The sequence below is a fragment of the Prinia subflava genome, chromosome Z, assembly GCF_021018805.1.
Source record: "Prinia subflava isolate CZ2003 ecotype Zambia chromosome Z, Cam_Psub_1.2, whole genome shotgun sequence".
NCBI classification, from domain to species: domain Eukaryota; kingdom Metazoa; phylum Chordata; class Aves; order Passeriformes; family Cisticolidae; genus Prinia; species Prinia subflava.
In genome coordinates this window covers 7194552-7214992 of record NC_086283.1, presented here as the reverse complement: position 1 = coordinate 7214992, position 20441 = coordinate 7194552, and the positions used below count along the sequence as shown (strand labels likewise).

General features: G+C 38.1%; 1 protein-coding gene across 3 annotated transcripts in view; it reads right to left on the bottom strand.

Annotated features, from left to right (window-relative positions):
• The window catches only part of COL25A1 (collagen type XXV alpha 1 chain), a 302634-nt gene that overhangs the window by 17504 nt on the left and 264689 nt on the right, over positions 1-20441 (bottom strand). The window contains exons 18-30 of one of the 3 annotated variants that reach the window (XM_063423864.1): positions 20178-20222; positions 18192-18236; positions 17609-17686; positions 14660-14683; positions 13719-13763; positions 12111-12155; positions 11737-11817; positions 10934-10996; positions 9321-9371; positions 8947-8973; positions 6833-6913; positions 4977-5012; positions 4070-4123 (exon numbers count right to left, since the gene is read on the bottom strand). In XM_063423864.1, the coding sequence (XP_063279934.1) occupies positions 4070-4123; positions 4977-5012; positions 6833-6913; positions 8947-8973; positions 9321-9371; positions 10934-10996; positions 11737-11817; positions 12111-12155; positions 13719-13763; positions 14660-14683; positions 17609-17686; positions 18192-18236; positions 20178-20222 (675 nt within the window). The remainder of the gene's footprint in view (positions 1-4069; positions 4124-4976; positions 5013-6832; positions 6914-8946; positions 8974-9320; positions 9372-10933; positions 10997-11736; positions 11818-12110; positions 12156-13718; positions 13764-14659; positions 14684-17608; positions 17687-18191; positions 18237-20177; positions 20223-20441) is intronic. The other 2 variants (XM_063423865.1, XM_063423866.1) reach the window with 2 other exon arrangements.

Genomic DNA, 20441 nt, shown 5'->3' with positions numbered 1-20441 from the left:
GGAATTTCAAGGTGACAAATTTCAAGCTGTCAGTAACAATCACCTTTGCTCTCCAATTGTTTTTTACCAAGATTGACATGAAGTTAAGCTTCCCAAGCCAGTCAGGACTAGCCTGTAGCTTGTAGCTTGTAACTACAAGCACAGGTCCCTGTTAGCTTGGTAGGGAGTCTGGGCTGGGAAGAAGGGGTGCGGAAAGCAGTCTTGTTTCAGACTGTGGTGTTCTTCTGGATTAAATCCATCAGAAAAGCATTTCTCTCTGGAGAGCACTAAACTGCTCAAAGTACTGATGAAATAAAAGGAAAAAATCCTGACCACCTCCAGTTTCCAAAGCTCCTACTCTGGATTTGTGATGCAGGGTGACCTGGATCCCTTTTGTCACCCCCTCTGCTGAACACACTCTAACACAGGGTTTGGTGCAAGGCTCTTGGTGTGCAGAAGTTCTGTGTGTCATCCCAGCATCTGCTGCACTTACGCTCTGAGATAATTCTCTGTACAACATCCTCCGTTATTTACTACTTATTATTAATCCATTAATAACTCTATCATTAAAAGCACAAGACATAGATGTAGATGTGTACCTAATTAATAGTGGTGATCACTGGAACAGCCAAGTACTTGGCATGCTCTGAAAACAGGCTATGTCTAAATTTCATTGACTGAGTTATACAAAAAGGCAGGCACCAGAACAAATGGACCTTAACCTGTGGTTGAATAGTCCCAGCAATAAGGAACTTGCCAGAGTAACTGACATTTGGTCTGTTTTAAATACATTATAATTTTCTTTTGTGGGCACTTGCTTTAGTCTAGGGATAATGGGATGTGCAATGTCAGGTCTTTCTGGATTCTGTTACTCTCCTGCTAATTTCAGAGCAACATTTAGGCAGGATCCCCTGGCAGGACAATAGGAGATATTGGGAAGTAAGAGGTGATTTTCAAAACAGTAAATCCCTTGCAGCTTTAAAGCTTTCTGCTAAGAAGAAACTAATGTGCTGACCCGCATTGGTAAGAGCTACAAAACTCTTCGATCATATTTGAAATATGCCAAGACTAGTTAAGCATCTTTTTTTTTCTTTAATCTTCAACAGCAAGATGATTGTACAAAGTCCTCTCCAGATAGGCTTATAACATTGCTAAACATATGGTAGACATAAAGATACTGAATGTATCAGTCTAGGAAATAATCTCATCTGTTATGTAAGAATATATTTGGAGAACTGTATCTCAGAATTTCTTGCCTCCAATACAAAGCATATGCTGAAACATGTTTGGAACATCAGATGAGGTCCTGAATGTTCACAGATTACATGAGATAGATGGACTGTCATAAGCATACTTCCCTCAACCATCACAATTTCTTTCAGGGTAGCAGACATTGGCAAACTTCAAGACTTAATTTATTTTTTTTTGTGAGACAATCCATCACTGTCTAATAAATAGAAACCATAACTTATCTTTTTCCTCCTATTTCACTTCAGTCTCCTGAATCATGGGCAAATATGAGCTAAATTTTGATAGATAGGGAGCTTTCATAACACTGTCATGGTAAGAAACACTTCAACCAAATTAAAGAGAATGCACTTTACCTACTAGTACTAACTATGTGTAATGATGACAGTGTTGCACAGGCTACACATCTGAAAGCCAAAATCAAGCTGAAAACCAGGTCCTTGTCAGTAAAAAAAAAAAAAAAAAAAAAAAAAAAGAAAAAAGAAAAAAAAAAAAAGTGTATTTCCAGCTCTCAGATTCCTTTAGCTGGATAAAGCTGGATATACATCATGCCTGTCATCACCCTTCAGGTTTACATGTCCCCTTTCTCCAGCAGTAGCTGAAGATGTCTATCTGTTTTCCAGTGTTCTCTACTCTCTCTTAAGACAATAAGCAAGTGAAAATAATGGGTGCATAGTCAGATTCAGAGCACTATTATGACCTACTCCACTATTTAATAAAGATGGTCTCAGCAAAACCTTTCAAAGCACCTGGCAAAATGGTATTCCAATAGCTGAAAATTAATAAGAACTATTAAGACACCAGCCTCATAAATTATATTAATTTACTTTATTAATTACTCTTTCAGTTTCTACTAAAAAATGCAAAAAAACCACATGTATGATTTTCTTAGTCTACCTTGTCACTGTCTAAATAGACTTTATATAGATGATCTGATGTTTTCTGTTTTAAGAAATAATAATTTATTAATTTTTGCACCCTGATTTGAGCAACAGTCTGTTCTACCTCAGAGTAATAATTCAGTATCACCTTGAATGCAGCCTGTGCACTAATGAATTAATGATTATTCTGTAAAACAGCCCTAACGCCCTTCCAGATTTATAGCTCAAGGTTTTTCTTATCAATACAGACAAAATGTGGCCCTATTCAGTGAAAGTGCCCTATGCACTGGTTTTAATTAAAAAGAAAGTCTGAAATCTGAAGGAAAAAATGTTTCCCTCCTGCTTTCACATAAACAAGTTCAACAGTTGCAAAGGCAAGTTATAAAACAGCATTAAAAAGGGATGTTTTGTTGTTTAAATAATGAGATATATATCAACACTGGGCACCTGTTACATAACTATGCCACAAACAACCTCTCCTCCCAAATGTTATTGAATAATTAAATGAACAATTACAGCAATAAAACCTGCTGGTTGCCTGCCTGGGAAAAAACCTTCCATGTCTTGTGAACTTCCTCCCATTCGTTTAGCTGCACAGAACATGGAGGGTGTGTAGGAATTTTGTGTACACCTTCATCTTTCTAGTTTTGTGAGGTTCTCCTTCTATGCTCATGCAATTACTGATTTACATCACAGCAATTCCTACCCTCTTTGTAGCTACTGCTTTTCAGCAGCTGCAGCAGGGCTTACTCCAGATCCAGTTGTATGACTTCTTGAGACCTTTCATAGCCTCACAAGGAAAAAATATTGGTAGCTCTCTTCCACAGACAAGCAGAATAGTTTATATTATATTATATAGTCAAAGGCATTTCAACTGGTAGTACACATGCATATCCTTCAAAATAAAAGCTCACAATTCAAGAAAAAATGTATGGTATTTTTGTATACTTCTACACGTATATCTCATCTAAATTATTTATTTAAGATTAGAGGATGTTCAATTATCTTTTCACAGAGTTGACAGGAGATACATTTTTGTCCTAATTGAAGAAAAAAGAGAATTCAATCAGTAATCCCCCAGAAAAACAGAACAAATACTCAAGTCCTTCAGCCACTTAACTAGCCTCAGTGGTAACTGCACCCTACTGTACAGTTTAATTTGGACTATGCTGCATGTCTTGTATTTATTCCTCGATACACAGATCTGTAAAAATGCATCTTACCTTCCTCAGATGAAGCTAACTGGACCTCTGCCATGTGGCTGTGTCCTTAACACAGCTAGTCTGAAGCTGTTTTAGCACAGTTGTTTAGTTAAAGTGAGGAAGTCAAAGAGACAAAGTTCTGCACTTCAATTCCTTGGAGGTTTTAGTTAGGATATCATCTTCTGGTTTGTTGTGTAAGTTGATGGTTGTATTGTTAAAGGTGACAGGTTCATAGTTAAAGATTAGGGTTCCTACCCTATCTCCAGTGTAGAAAATTTAATGTGAATATTTCAAATTAAATAGCAGGGCTCCTATCTTCTAAGCTTCAAAAGAAAGAAGTTTACAGAGGCTGGAGATTTTTTTCCTGGATGAAAAGAGGAGAGAAATACTATTTTCTCTGCCATTGCATTCTTACATAATCAGAGCACATTATCTTCTTTTGTATCAGTTTGCTCTCTCAATTTACACAACATAATGAAACCAATGAAAACCATGTTCTGTTTGTGGCACTGTGAACTAGAAAGTCCAGTCACTTTCTTACATTAGTCACTTCAAAATACCAGCTCCCCTGGAGTTAATAAGTTACAATGTCAACCTCAAATAGATAAATGAGTGTGTAAATGGAGTGCATTACAGTTCTGGGCTGCTCCTCTACAGGTGAGATTCTGTAACGTCTAGGTATTGTATGAAGTCCCCATATGACATTTTTCCATTGTGGCAGTCACTTTGTAAGGAGAAGCACACGGAACATATACTCACTCTCTCTCCTTTGGGACCTGCAGGGCCATGGGGACCAACTGGGCCATCTAAACCCTACAAAAAGGAACAGAGAGGGTAAGAGAGAGGGCTTGTTGTTACAACTCTTTAGTTTCAACAGCTGTCTTGTACACAAAAACTAACATGGAATCAGTCTTCACTGGTTGAAAATCTGGATTTAATTGTGATGCAACTTATTTGGCTTTCAAAACTCTGCCTATAACCTCTCCTGTGACAAGGCAGAGTGTCTTTCTTCTCTTTATTGTTCACTACATCCATAGAAGCAAACAGATTTGAAAAGATCTTAAACAGATTGGAATAAGATGGAAGGGTAAAAAAATATTTTTATTTATTGTTTTATTTTTAAAATTGATTATTCTTTAAATTGAAATGTCCATCTGTAAGATGGACTTACCTATTGCAGGGATCAATGAGAATCTTACTTCCGAGTTATAACTCTTCCACCACACAGCTTTCTTTATCGTTAAAGAAAGCAAAAGATTTAACATCTATGATGTTAATAATATAACAGTGTCTGCAAATGAGCCCCAGCACATCTGCATCTCCTTCACTGATTCCATATTAGCACTGAACAGCTACGTTCTCCTGTAAGCTAAATCCCTAACCCTACTCAGGGAAACTATCAACCCAACCAAGGCAGTTCTCAACCAAAAAATCAAAACTAAGCTGCCTTTTCAGAGGTTCACAGCTCCTTCTACAGAGAATTACATTCTCTTTCCCACACGTATTGCCCAGAGAATGTGCTTGAAGCCCCCTCTTACACAGCACGGAAAACCCCTGCAGGATTTGGCCTTCCCTCCTGCGTGCAGTGAGCGAGCTTGGCTGGCAGAGGCCCCGGGAAGCACACGGACTCAGTGACGAAGGGGACACAGAAAGACAAGGGACTCACCCGGGCTCCTGGCTTTCCGTCTAAGCCAGATGCTCCCTGTGTGGTTAGGTGGAAACATGGATGATGGGCACGACACGAATGACAAGAACGTGAGATTAGTAAGTGGTGCTGATGAACAAACACAATTCAAACGTACAGCACACGCTGTGACAGGGTTCTGGAGTGGGTATCACATTACTACAGCATGTTAGTTAAAAATTCACATACAACACCAAGAGCCTGACTCTGCTCTCGCTTCAGTGTAACATCACTGACCCACCCTGCCCTCACATCAAGTATATCACAGCAGAATATTGTCAGGCTACGGGAGTGCTACAAACACCAGATATTAGGGTGTTTTTGAGCCCGAACACACAAATATTTACTTTGCGATTTACTCGTGTGCTTTCTAATTTGTAAACAGCGACAATACCGAACAGCATACACAAAGGAAGAAAAATGTGTGTTAACTGCGATAGGAAATATTTAAGTGCAAGAATACTGCATTATGCAGCCTACAAAATCTGGATCCTGACCACAATGGCCTCATTCATTTCCAAGGGCCCGGGAGACAATCACGTTTCCTGTTTTCCCGCTGCTCCCGGCTCAGAGCTCGGTGACGCCGGGAGGCGAGCGCAGCATCCCCGGGGACGGGGGGACCCCTCGTGGGCTCCGTGCGAACAGCAGAGCCGCAGCCGAGCGCGGATGCGCCGGGCGTGTGCGACAACACTGCCAGGGACACAGGGAACGACCGGGGGAACACCGCCCTCCTAAAACAGCAAACCAAACCAACCCCCAAACAACCCAACGAAAATCTCCAGCCAACTCAGTAAAACGAGCCATTTTTTTGGAACGCCAAACGCTTGGACTTTGCCCCTGAAAATGACATTTAGAAGTAGCAAGGAGGAGCAAGACAAGATCTGTGTAAATTTGGAAAATCTACTGGCATGTTTCGTTCTAAGTCTCTTCTACCTTGTAGCCATTTTCAGGGCATCTGCTCAGGCCTCCTAAATCTCACTCTGTACAGAGATGCAACTGTCAATGTGAAAATTACCTTTTATTTTTCTCAAAATAAATTTAAATTCTCACTGACCTTGTCCAGAGGCCCTGCACATAATTCATGAAAATATTACTCAGAGAGGTTTGTGTTGCTTTGGGTAAACTAAGTCTTTTTTCTCCATTTTACTGTTAACAATGTAATCACTGGGAGCAATCCTCATACAATAACAACAGCAAAGAGGAAAAACGAACTCTTTTCTGAGAAAAAAAAAAAAAGCTGTCTTTTCAGCATGCTTTGAAACATATAAAGTATTTTCTATTTTATCAATCTAAATTTTAAGAGCTCTGATGTTTCCATATTTTTATGGTTCTTTACTTGTAAGACAAAATTCATGCCACTCAAAATGGGAATTTTCAAAGAACAAGGAAAAAATAAGAATCCAGGAAAAAAAAACCAAAAAAAGCAACTAAATTTCTATAACCAATTTTTAGCTTTCCTCAATTAGACTTCTCCATTTGATCTGCAGAAATGCAATAAGAGGAAGAATAACTGAGGAGACGGGGAAAGGGAAGACTCCTTTTTAATGGAAACACCATACAACACTTGAATAACAGCATGACTAATGTAATGGAGGTGATGACATCCTTGTGACATGGAACACTCTCAATTGACACACACCGACAAAAAAACCCTGACAACATTGGGTGGTACAGGATGTTACTTGGGATGATAGCACACATTTGGGACAAAACAAAACAAGACTGATGCTCTGCTCCCAACATGGTATATTTATTCTGTGTATGGTATTGTTCATCAGGAGTAGAAAGAGACGTTTGTGATTTGCACTGAAATTGAATAGTTGGGTTTTTTTACTTACTGGAAGACCAAGGGGCCCTCTGTCACCCTTTTGACCTGGTTCACCCTTCAATCCTTTAAGACCATTTAACCCTGGTTCACCCTAAATGTAAAAGTATAAATGCCAAATTTTTGGTGCTATAATGGGTGTTTAAGCTGGGATAGAAGAAGCCAGTCTCAGAAGTAGCTGCAAATTCCAGTTTGAAACAAATTCAACCTTCTCAGCTTACTGGCAATTTACATCCTGATTGAACAGTGGGCAAAGTACTTGGGAGATGTCTGCTCAAGATTTAAAATCTGTGTAAAAAAAACTACAGGAAACTTATGGGTAACAGATTTTTTAAATCTTTTCCTAATAATTATTACTATAGTTAGATGGTTTGAATTACACATGAGTTTCAGGGGGTTTTGGAAGTTCTTCAAATCCCATAAACCACCCTGTGCAGATAACTCAAACTGAAAGAAAACATTCATAAAAGTAGTCCTTAAAAAAGAAGTATGTTTCTAGAGTGGGATCTCCTGAAAAGCACATTTGGTAAAGAAGCAATACTTTTCCTAACAGTAAACTGGAATTTGCAGCAAAATCTTACACAAAGATATTTTAAACCTTTAAGCATACATAATAAACAGTAACAAGTAAAAAGAAACAGTATAGGTTACACAACGCCAAGCTGTTTGGGAGGTCCACAGTTTCTGTGTTCATACAGAGAAATTTTAACAATGTAAGAAATGGCACTTGTGATTGTTAAATTATGCATAGGCTATTACATTAAATATCACTAAGATGATACTGGATTCAGAGTTGCCAATAAATCATTCTCTCACAATGAAAAGCTGCATCAGCATGAGGGCTGCTCAGTCAAAGAGAGTATTGACCACACCTGCCTCTTTTGGGAAACAGAAATACGTGGGCATTTTATCCAGGCTGCTCCCCGTGGCCTCATTGCTAGATTTCCCTTTGATGTATTATGTTACCTTATATTATATTCATATTTTTAAAAAAATCTCAGTAGAACTCAGTTTGCTTCTTTAAGTAACTCCAGACATCATCTGCCTGCTCTCACCCTAAGTAGCCATTTTTTCATTTTTATTCTATTTGACTCGATGTGACTTTCAGAGCAAATAGCACTGGAAATGCTGAAGTTTTGGAAACAGACCTGAGAAATCCCACAAAAGCCTGAGTCTCAGGCCAAAAGCCTGAGGTAAAGCAGGGCTGGTGCTAAAATGGAACATACTTGATTTCAAAAAATGATTTATGACTTAGGTTTCTTGAGCCAAGGTAACACAGTCTCATAAGGGGTCAAATGTGATTTGCTGTCTTGCACCTTTAAAAATCCAAAATAAAACTCCGAAACTAAACAAACACCTTTTCATCCTCTTCCTTACTTTTTGAAAAAGGTGTGATTAGGGAGGCACAGTGATTTAAATTATCATGCCTGACAAGATTATTTGCCTTAATGAATATAGTGTCATGCTGAATTTTAGCTTACTGGTGACTACTGAACTAAAGAACAAATTAAAATATTCCAACTCTGCCAAAATTCTCTTCCACTCTCATGAGCTGTTCTCATGGGCTGAGTCCCTAAAGAATATATGCTATGGAAAACTGTACTGCAGACCTGTCTGATCGTGACCCCAGTTTGGAAAACACGAAAATGCATACATCAGTTTGTGATGGTGAACTGGCATAACCTGTGAAGGAACTGGTCAGCAAAATACCTGTCACCTAACAAAGGCCATGGAGACTGGAAGAAGCTGGAGATACAAGAGACCATAAATGAAGATGAGTTTATCTGACTTGATTTCCCAAGCCTGTAACGTGCTTCTGTATTCCAAAGTAATTCCAAGTGCAATGGTAGCTTGCCCATAAAGAGAAAGCTGAATAGTGCCATATCCCGAATATTCATACAAGAAATGGACTCAGCTGATGCTGAAGAGAAATACTACTCAGAAACAGTCACAGAAAATTTATAAAGCTTTTAAGCTGCTAATATTCAAATCTGCTTTAAGGTTTAAGAATATCAGAAATGTTTATTAAATGAGGCATGACAAAACATAGCTGCATGCATTCAAGAGCAAAGCATGACACTTTGCAGACATAAAGAGCTCGTCTATTTAAGACAGGTATTAACTTACCTTTGGGCCAGGCAGTCCATGAGGTCCCTGAAAATAAAAGTAACATTTTTCATTATGAAAATACACCACAGATTTTTATTTTTTGCTTTATAGGGATATAGACTACCCCTGTATTTCTTTACTCCCAAAAGAAATGTCAATAAAGCAACAGCCAACACCTGATTCTGAGGAGGAACCAGACCACTAGCATGTTAATAACAGGAACGTGCAATTTGTTTTCCCATCTCCTAAGAATTTTAAGACATGCAAAAAGATTTCCAAATTAGGTCCCTTCTTTAATGGCCAGATATTCTGATAACACTTTTATTCAGCAGGAAATAAAGTGGCAAGAGGGCTTAGACCATTTCTACCCCCTCTATTCCTTCCAAGCTTACCATAGGGCCTGGAGGACCATGTGGTCCTGGTGGTCCAGGTGGTCCTATCATCTACAGATAAAAAAAATGGTATTAAATCATGCAGAGTAAAGAACTCCCACATAAATACCAGAAGTCAGGCTGACCCTTGTTGGCAAGCACTTACAAAAATAGCTATGCAACAGTGAACATTGTCAGCGCATCCAGACAGGGCTTTAGGAATGGGAATTATTTTGATTTGAAAGGCAGGGTACCCAAAGTGCAGATCTGCCTGTGCCATTTGGCAGCGTGCCTGTCTCCAGATTCTTATTCCTACACTTTGAAACACTATGAGGGAAAAACAATAAATCCCTGTAAAACAAACATTACTGAGAAGGGATGCTTCAACTTTTAATATTTTATGGTATGTGCTCTTTAGTTCTCTCTTGTACTACTTAATCTACAGAGCCAGAAGGTGATGATATGTTATTTTATTCCTCCTCAACACTGACAAATGGAAAAGATACTAAATTCAAGCTGTGCTTTGGCATTATTTCAAAATTGTCCTGCCTCTCCTTTTATTCCTTTTAGCCCACTTGTACCAAAAATTCTCTGAGGTCATTAAATTAAGTAATCGGGTTGCTCAGCATTTAGCGCACACATATTCTGCACTGATTTTCCATGTTCCTAACAAATCCATGGAAATAACTGCATAATGATATATCTAGTTTAATATCCCTTCTCTTCCTGGATTTAATCCCAGTGGGTTGCTGCCATAACCTGTGAGTGGCAGCAGGGGTGCTAATACAGGTCTCCAGACTCATGCACTGCTGTAGCAGCTGTCGGTGGCGGCAAGAGCAACTACAAGAAGCACTTCAAAAAACGAAAATTTCACCACCTGTGAAATCTCCTGAAAACTCTAAGTCTTTCTTCAATTGAAAATAACCAGAACAGTCAATTACTAAGCAGAATTAGTCAATTAATTTCTAACAAACGAATCTTCTTCTCACAGAAAGAAACTCAGAAATGTGAGGTGCCTCTTGAGTCCTGCGATGGCACAGGGCAGCCTCTTTGACTTCCGTCATTAACCCCTACTCTGAGGTCTCTCATCTTACTGTGCTCTGATAATGAAAGTCACCCACACCATAAAGGTACTATATGTAGGAGTTTGTTTGGGGTTTTTGGGTTTGTTTGGTTTTGTTTGTTTGTTTTTTAATACCTTTACAATGGTTTAAAAAAAATCAGGAGAATGTCTGGTTTCATACAACTAGCTCACTACCCTGGGTCACATATTTGGAGTCAGTCTAGTCTGGTTCTCACTGGACTGAGATTCCCAGAGTATAAGGTGTTGAGAGAGATTATGGTTTGTATGGGTTTTTTTTTTCTTCCCCATTTATCTTTTGATTCATTACAGAGCCAGAAGGCTTTGACTGAATTGAGCAGGACTTGCTCATAGTCATAGAACAGAACAGGAATTATATCTTCAAAATTTCTTAAAAACTGTAATTAGCTCTATGAGCAGAAGTCTGTTCATTCTCAGGAAGGATCAGTCATGAATATCAAGTGTTGCTGAGAATCAGAAGCTGGAGGACTGTGTTTCACTGTGTTCTACTGCTGGACTCCTGTGTTCATTGCAATGCCACACTGAGACTTACTGAGGGACCTTGGGCACCAGGCAAACCAACGTCTCCTTTTTCGCCTTTCATGCCGTTGGCTCCCTAAAAATCATTACGAAACAGCATTTATAAAACAGCTTTAATCTTCCTAGCAACCAGTCTAGAAATGATAATATTTACTGGCAAATAATTGTAATTTAAAAAAAGAATAACACAGCACACATACAAAGTAAATACTTAAAAAAATTCTGGCACTACTTTAAAGATAATTTTTAACTAATATAAACATATGCTTTTATATTGATAGCTATCAACTGTGGCATAATATTTATGACAATTCCTTAAACTGGCACTCCATTCATGATATATTGTGTTATGGATACAATTTTGAAATTGCTTCTGTTTTTGCTGAGAAATTTCATATGTACATATATATATCTATATAACTATATATACAAAATAGGAAGAATGTATGCCATAAATATTCACGCATCTTTTCTCCCTTCTCAGTCTAAATCACCTGAAATTTCCCTTCAAAACTGAGCTCCTTTCACCTTGCCCATGTTGTGCAACATATTATAAGAGTGGTACAACTTTGGCCAGCCTGCCAACTCATCTCTTTCTTCCCAACATGGCACTTTTTTTCACTGTAAGTGGAATGAAAAGGTCTGACAATCTTACACCTCCTCCTAGATTAGCTTCAAAACAATCTCAAAATTTTCTCCCCAGTGCTCTCTGTCCTATTTGTAAGTTATCAACACTGTTGGAAATTCCTGATAATGGAAGAGAGGAAAAATACAAGTATTTTTGCTAAAACTAATTAATTAATTTTTCATACTCACTGGTAGGCCAGGCAGTCCAATTCCTCCTTTCTCTCCAGGCATTCCAGGATCACCTGTGTCTCCTTTTGAGCCCTTAGGACCCTAAAATATGGAATTATTCAGCAAATCTTGAAAATACCTAGGGGCACCAACAGAATTCTAGCTTTGATCTTAATAAGCAGAAGTCATGTGCTGCATATACCTTTGCTATTAAAATGCAGAAATGCAGACATTATTAGATCACAGACTACACAGCAACACTATAATGATCTTTATTAAATATTATCATCATATTATTTAGATTATCTAAGTTACAACTTGGGATCATGGAAATCTCTTGAAACAACCTGTGGTTGCTCACATGTTCTTCACTACATGGTTTAAACAATATGTACCTGCTCGCCATCAGCTCCTGGAGTTCCTGGAGATCCTGGTTCACCCTGCAAGAGAACAGAACTGGATTATGCCAATTGTCCCAGATACTAGAGGGAAGAGCCATAGAAATTCCCCTAATTAACAACAATAAAGCTAGAGAATATTCTGTCAAAAATTCCAGCATATATATAACACCTATATTAAATAAATAGCCCAGCTGATTATGACATTACACAAACTTTGGGTTGTATAAAGACCAAGTATAAAAAGTAAGGAAATAGAAGACAAAATCCCAGGCGTGAAAAAACCCCAGTCCAATAGAAACTTTGCCTGCTACCAGAATAAACAGAGAATCATGCCTCCCAATTTATGTAAGGTAGTGAGAAACTTCATGGTTTTTTCCCCTATTATAAACCAGTGGAGGGAGTTCACATTCACCACATTGTCATGACCAGTTCCTGGGTACCATTCTCTAAGGAAGCGAGTTATGGTGATGGATGGACAATGACATTAGAAACAAACTTCTGTGATGTTGAATTCTGCTTTACACTGTCAATTTTGAATGAGAATGCTCACCTATATGAAGGAACAAAACCTCTTCCACACTCCAACTTCTCTGTTCTACAACATACTCCATGTTGCAGAATTGCTGGGTAGGTGATAATGCAAAAAGCAATTTCTGCACACTTAACTGTACACTCTATTATCAATTTTCACCTAGAATGGACCTTGCTTCTCATAATTTCTCAAAACAATGTACATGTCTATTGTAATGTAGTTCCATATGAAATACTGGATAAAGTCTAAAATACAAATATCTGGTATTGTTATTGAAGATGCATATATTTGCTCTTGGAACAGTGTAGAGACACTGGGAGAAGATGCAATTATCTAGTATTTAAGAAATAGGAGAGACATCTCAACTAGCTTAAAAGCATTTAGGGAGAGTCCACTAACTTCAACAGGTTTTTTAAATTAAAATTTAATATTTTAATTTTATAGAACAGCGCAGCATATGGTATTCATTGTCTCTGTGTGGGCTGCTCAGTAACCCTTCTGTACTACATATAGGCACCAGCCAGGTGGTATTGGCAGGCCTGGGTTTCCAGCCAGGCTCCTGCCCACACGTGTACGTTGTAATTTCTACTGATGTTAGACAATACTGCACTTATTTGGGTGGGTGCCCCCATGGTACAAAAGCAGCATTCACATGCACTCACATGGTGGCCAGTGGTCTTGCACACAGTTTTGCCTACCTCATTCCCTCTCAACCAGAAGTGAGGCACAGGAGCCACTGTCTGGTTGTGTGCCCACTTTGCAAAGTCCTAGGGAGCAACCTCAGTGCCGATCCCTGAGCGAGATGCTTCTGCACCCTTCCAGTACTAATTAATTTTGCTGGTCCTTAGCTAAGCATCTGTGTGTGGCAACTAAACAGGGCACCTATTCTGGAAAGCTACATCTCAAGGATCTGGGATATAAAGTTGGAAATATGCCATATTAAATTTACATGTTAAACATGTTAAACAACTCTGCTGGAAAGCTCCATTTACCTGTACACATATATCATTTTAAAAAACCCAGAAAATACACCACCCTTAAGATACAGTGAGTAAAGTAAGGAAGATCACCTTTGACCCTGGCAGCCCCTGGGGTCCTGGTGGTCCTGGTGGCCCCTAAACAGAAACATACAAACCTCTCAGCTTTTAAATAAACTTCTGAAGAATTTGTCATGCAAGCACAGGGTGAATGTTAATACAGCTACTGTAACAAAATGGTTTAGATTTTTAACACAAGGGGAACCAAGACCAGTTATGGACAAGTTGTTAACTTATGACAGGTCAACACTACCACAAAAAACAGTGTTAAAATAACAGTACAGCTCACATTTTATAATAAAGTCCTCTGCTCCTATTGATGAAATGGCACTGCTTCCCTTAATGGAAGGGAAACCAAAACCCATTCGTATTTCCCAGCCCTCACTGCCTGATCCAAAACAATCTGAGACCAGGAGAAATCTCCAAGCAGTTGCAAAGATGATTCTGCAAAAAGTGCTAAGCGTATCTGGGGATACTCGGTGCTTTGCGAAATGGCCATGGAATAAGCTGTAACCCTTTTCTTCATTTCTACCTCAGGCCATGGATACAGTGTCATGTATCAAATACTGGTCTGGATGGTGCATAGGGGGGATGCTTTAAAAAAAAACCCACAACAACTTTCAAAAATCCTCTGCATTATTATAAAGAAAGGGTGTGTACAGGTGGGAAAGTACACTAACAGCAATCTTGCACAGAAGAACTTGAAACAAAAAAGAAGAATGTGCTTTCCCAGTATCATACTTAAATGAACTGAAGTTTTGCCATTAATTCAGAAGGAGCAGAATTGGTTCAATTTCTGGCTTTCAACAATGGGCTCTCTGCTATGGGAACACCAAGCAAAGAAATCAATACATGTTATGATGAACCAGGTTGACATAAAATGAAGACATGTCCTGAGCTAGCAGAATTATGAACATGCTGCAGCACAAAGGAAAAGTTCTACAACACACAGTAAGCCATGCAATTGGAATTACCGTGACAGTCAGGGTGGCAATCCTCTGTTGGCAAAATGCATTAACAAGAGTTGTCAGAATTAAACAATTATATAAATTAAACAAAGATATAAATAATTCTGTTTGCTGCAGTTATAATCTCCACAGAACCTATGCTGCATGTGGGAAATACCATGCCTTCAAAAACAGGAATAAAACCTCTGTTGTTTTTAACTCTTCTTATTGTATTAGTTGATTGGTTTCTGTGGGAATTAGATGAAGACAGTACTTTTGTACAATTCAGGAGATCAAACAAATAGTGACTAAATAGCAAAATCTAAGCAGAAGTCTTCAAAAAGATGTTTTTTAAACTTTTTAATAAAACATAATGGGTTGGTGTCTGAAGTCAACTAGAAGACTACCCTATGTTTTGTAATATCTGCAGGTTTTGCACTAATGTTTAACTAATAAATATGATTCATGGAGTGGAAGTATACCATTAATTTTAATGCAGTTCAAAATCCAAAACTGCCAGTCCATAACCTAGTTATGTATACTACAACTCAGCTGGGAAAGACAAAGGACATTTTAATCATGGAAGGAGGCAAAATATATTGACCTATCACTATTATTTTTTGCCAAAGAATCTGAAAGCAAGCGGAAAAGTGTTAAAATATAAAAATGTAATTTATAAGTTTGTCTATATTTTTAAACAGAGCAAAACCCCCAAACATTGCAGCTTGCACATGCTTTCCTTTTGCATGTGAAGAACTTAACTGTCCTACGTGGAACAAGAAATATTTTGCTTTTCCAGTTGTTATCCAATGTGCAAATAAAAGTTTGCAGACCTGTCTTAAGCTGTAAAAGAACCTCTGTATGTCAGTGCAACAATACATACTGTTAGCAAAGAACTGGAACCCACTCAATACAAAGTACTTGAGCAAAATTGTTCTCTAACACATGGCACTAATATAGTCATATCCTTTGTATTGCAACATATTAATGGAAATACATCAAGAACTTCAGAAAGACCAAAAAGTTCAGGTATGAACATATCTAGGTGTGAAAACCTAAAATAACCATTTGAAAGAATTGTTTATACGTTCACAGTAATGGATCCCTTTACCGTGGCAGATATTTTAATATCTAATGCAGTAGTTCCTATAAACATTAAACTTTTGAAACTGCTGCTTTTTGCCCTGGGAAATTCTGCAGAATTGGTGAGAAGAGCAATTTTGTCAGAGAGGTGAATTTTGCATTTGATCTTCCAAGTGAAAGCCACATACTCTCAGCAGGGGTCTTGCTCAAACCATGATGACAATTCTAAGATTGCACATGAGACTGAATAGGAAGCACAAAAGAAAGTAACTAAATTGCTAGACTGCTTCATGATTACCAAATCCTAACATGAGACAAGAAGCCCAGATCTTGCAAACTCTTGTCACCTTCTTAAACCTGCAGGCCAAATTCTGTTCAAGTTCACAGTTTGGTGCTGAGCACTGGAAGTTCTCATGTGAGAGAACTGCAAATCTCAGGGGCCCTGAGAATCTGGCACCAGGAGACTTAGGAATGAGAGTTTGCCATCTGAAAGGACTGAGCTGGATTTGGCAAGGATATTTTTGACTGTTCCTATATAATCTTACTTACACACTCCTTGCACAGCCATTCCCATTAATACCAATTATTTGTTGCCCTGGATCAGAAGGTGATGATGTTTGGAATGATTTGCAGTGGGATGAAGGCTTCCTAATATATTTCAACCACTGCAAAAGGCTTTAGTCCACTTTTAAGGCTTCTTTGTGTGCTGCAGCTTTTCTGAGGAAGCTTGAAAGTACCACTGATGCCAGAGTTATAGACAGAATATAGGACATACAGGGGCTAAAGCCCCTGGTAAATCTGTGTCTGGCAATATACAACATTAATTTCAGGCTACTTTAGGCATGTAACTCAGCAAGGGATTTAGATGACTGAAAGTTGTGTGTCTGAACTCCTTTACAAGCAAACCAAATGAGGCAAACATAATGCAGAGCCTTACAACATGCCCATGCAGACTTCCCCACATACACAATGAAACTGTGGACTCAGCCTTAGCGACATACAAGGCTTTTAGATTTTAGTAAAGGCAGTGAGATTTTTTCAGTTTTTGAAAGAATCTTGGAAACCAAATGACTGATCAGACATTTACCCACTCCCACTGCGTGAATGTAAGAAAAAAGTGGCTTTAGTGAGAAAGTGATCAGATGCACAATGATCCAAATCCAGTCTTCAGTTTCACATAAGCAAGCCATTCACTCTGGTGGAGTTATACTGCACAGAATTTGCATCTGAGTATGCTGCAATGTAAATCACCTTGACTGCAATGACATATGTCATCTTGGTCCTTTGCTTTTATGCAAACACTCACTCATTCCTTTTGTAACCCCACTTTAATCCTCCACACTTTTCTGCACACCAGTCAAAATAGGTTTTCCAGAAATGAATACTGGTGCTTAGTCTACTTAATGTACTCAAGTTGCTGATTAAATCCACAGCTTGCTAATGGAACCATGTTACATGGTTTCCAAATCTCATATATTCTGTTCTTTACATTTGACAGAAGAGGAGAAGGAAAACAAAGAAAAAAAGAAATGTCAATACTATAATACATGAATTGAAAAGCAGACACTTCTGTTGAACCTGTGTATGTGGTTTATTACATTAAGTCAGCACTAACACCAAAGCCAGCAATGAATTAGTTTTGTCCTCATCAGGTGATGTCAGTACTCTCCAGGGAACATGAAACTAATTCACTCAGGTAATTTGTATCAGGGAAACAGTTTTTCTAGCACAGAAAACCTGGTTTCAAATATAGAAAGCGATTGCTGATTAATAAGCTCAACATTTTTGCACATGAACTATTTTCAAGCTCCACACAAAAGAGAAATACAATGCTATCAAATGACTTTTTCCCAGACTAGACTAAGCCCATTCAGCCTTGTTATGCTTGCATACCTGCAGAGCTTCATGGATATTGCCATTATAATCAATGATCTCTGTTGCACCTTGATCACCCTTCTGTCCAGGTGGTCCCTGAAATACAGTTTCCATTAGAATTTTGAGACAACTGCCAAATTATTTTAGACTCTAACTACCGACAAATGCTTAGACTTGATTGTCTGGTGTTAGACTCTTCCTGAACTTGCAATATACCACTACAAAACACAGAATTTAAAGGAAAACTTTTTTTTTAATAAAGATAAATAAGCAAGTCAGTACAAAGTGACCTGTGCTGCGCTGGGAAAGCGAATATATGAAATCTCCGAGGGAAGCCATTTAAGCAGTTCTTGTACTCTAGCTCTGTATCAGCAATGAACAATGTCAGAATGTCTTGTAACATCCTGTCCCCAAACTGTGGATACAAGACTGCTTCAAATTGTGGCAAGGGCTGTTATTCTTATTAAGGTCCAGTTAGCAACCATGTTCCAACAGTGTTATGCCCAATTTCACCTGGAGTTTTAACTACAATTAATGCTGTAATTTCAGTTCATGTGTACTGAATCTAAGAGTACAAAACAAACCTGAGAAATAGACTTACCTGTGGACCTGCAGATCCTGTGTCACCTCTCTCACCTGTATCACCCTATGTAAAAATAACACATGAAAAAAATAGATATGTCATCTGACAACATATCACCTAGTTCTTCCCTTTAAAATATGTTTTCTTACATGAACTGGTTTACAGGGCCTTTCATCTTAAACAGAATGTGAATCTTATTTAATGAAGTCCTTCAAATTCTGGTAGAATTGACAATGATGCATTTGATTCTGTGTGAATATTAGAATATTGTTTTGGTTTTCAATAAAAAATCACAAAGAATCAAAAAGTAGGCAGATTACAAATTACACGATTTGTGTAACATCCCTATTCTTAATGACACTACTATCAAAAGCTTGAAGAGAATACTAGAGAAATGAAATTACTCAGTCTGAAAACAGCCCAAAACTTCTTCAAATGTGTGTTTGAAAATGTATAAACTTTTCTGTGATCATGGCTCCACTAACCTTCTGAACTTCTCTGGTCTGAAGTTCAAACTGCCTCCCCTACAAACACAACTGTGCTGTCAGATTTAGAGTTTTCTTGACACTTTTTCTGGGACAGGCTTAAGATCGTTACCAGCTTACACACAGCTTTTTCTTCCTGGCTATTAGTAATATGTTTAAAATGATGGAGGGAATTTCAAACATGTATGCATTCCAGTATCCACAATTCATTTCACAGTCACTTTCATTGGGTCTTATATTTTAATATTACTCAAATTAATATGGGCAAGAACCACAAATTTTGCTCCTGTTGAAATCTAGAGAACTTTGGTAAAAGTTGGGGAAGAATGATTAATTCACCAGTGGTAACAGAACACACAGAAACCAGAAAACTTTCATAGAGCTAATGAAGGCATATGGAAAGCAGGCTAGTGGCAGGGCACAATCAAGGTTGTGCCATCTGCCTTTCCTTTAAGTGCTGCCTTGGCAGCAGAACAGCTGGACTTGGAACTGCTAAAAAATGAAGTTCCCCACCACTAGATTGACTTGTGTGAGACAGATTTTAATGACAGGTAAAATGAAAATTGTATATCCTTTTTTGATAAAAAGGGAGTTAAAGATGATACCTTTATAATTTTGGTGCATGTGGGGGGTGCCCAGGAACTGTAGTCAAATGAGAGGTTGATTTACTTTTCTGCTCTCACTCTGAAACTTTAATTCCCTCATCAGTTCCCTTGCCTTCCAACACTTCTTTCTGGTGGGACTGAATAAGGTTAAATGGCACTTTTTAAATAACATTTTTAAGCACTTAAAGCCACCCTTCAAGGACCTTACAAGTAATGCAAACAATATCAGACTGGCCTACACTGTCCTGTCACCCTTATTCTGACAGCACACCTGTCAATAACCACCTACAAATACATTTTCATCCATCATATAACATGAAGGAATCCAGTAGGAACAGTATTTGCACAGCAGATAAAGTAATAGAAAAACACGTATTTCATCTCTCCATATATGTGCACCAACCATATCTATAGATAGATAAATGGGTTGATAGATATAATCAAAGTAGTCTTATAAAAGCAGGTAAAACACTAACACAACCAACAACTTCTGTCTTTGAAGGACTTCTGATGATCATACCTCAGCCTGCAGTACTTGGAATACCACTAATTCCTAACTCACGAAAGTGTGGATCCACAAAATTCTTGCAAACCCAGTAACACCCCAGTCAGGTGGTGTGTCCTGGCATTTGGGAGAACTAGCACACACCAGTTACACAGAGAGAAACCAAGTTGCATGAGGAAAACAACAGCAGAGTAGAATGGATGTTATAAAAGAAAAAGGATTAGAATCCCAGTGTTCAAAATCCATACGACTTTACTAAAATTTTAGCTAAAACTGAAGGTCAGAGGTTTCACTTATAAAGAATACTGCAGATTGTTACAGGTTCTTCTAAAGAGAAATGTTACAAATAATTAATTCTAAAAATCATTGTGTTAATCAGTCCCCTAAAGACATTTTCTTTACTACTAACCTTAGACCCTTTGGGGCCTCTAGATCCAGGTTCACCTGTTTTCCCCTGTTTGAAGGAAGATAGGAGAAAAATGGTATAGAAGTGGGAGAGCAGAGAAAAAGAAAATAGTAATGACTAACTACAGTTTGGAACAGCAGAAATACTATATATATAGTATTTATTTTTACTATATTTATAGTATATATGTATATTGCTATTACCAAGATAATGGATCTTTAAAGACATTTAATTTAACAGCACCCAGATTCATATATTCTTTAACAC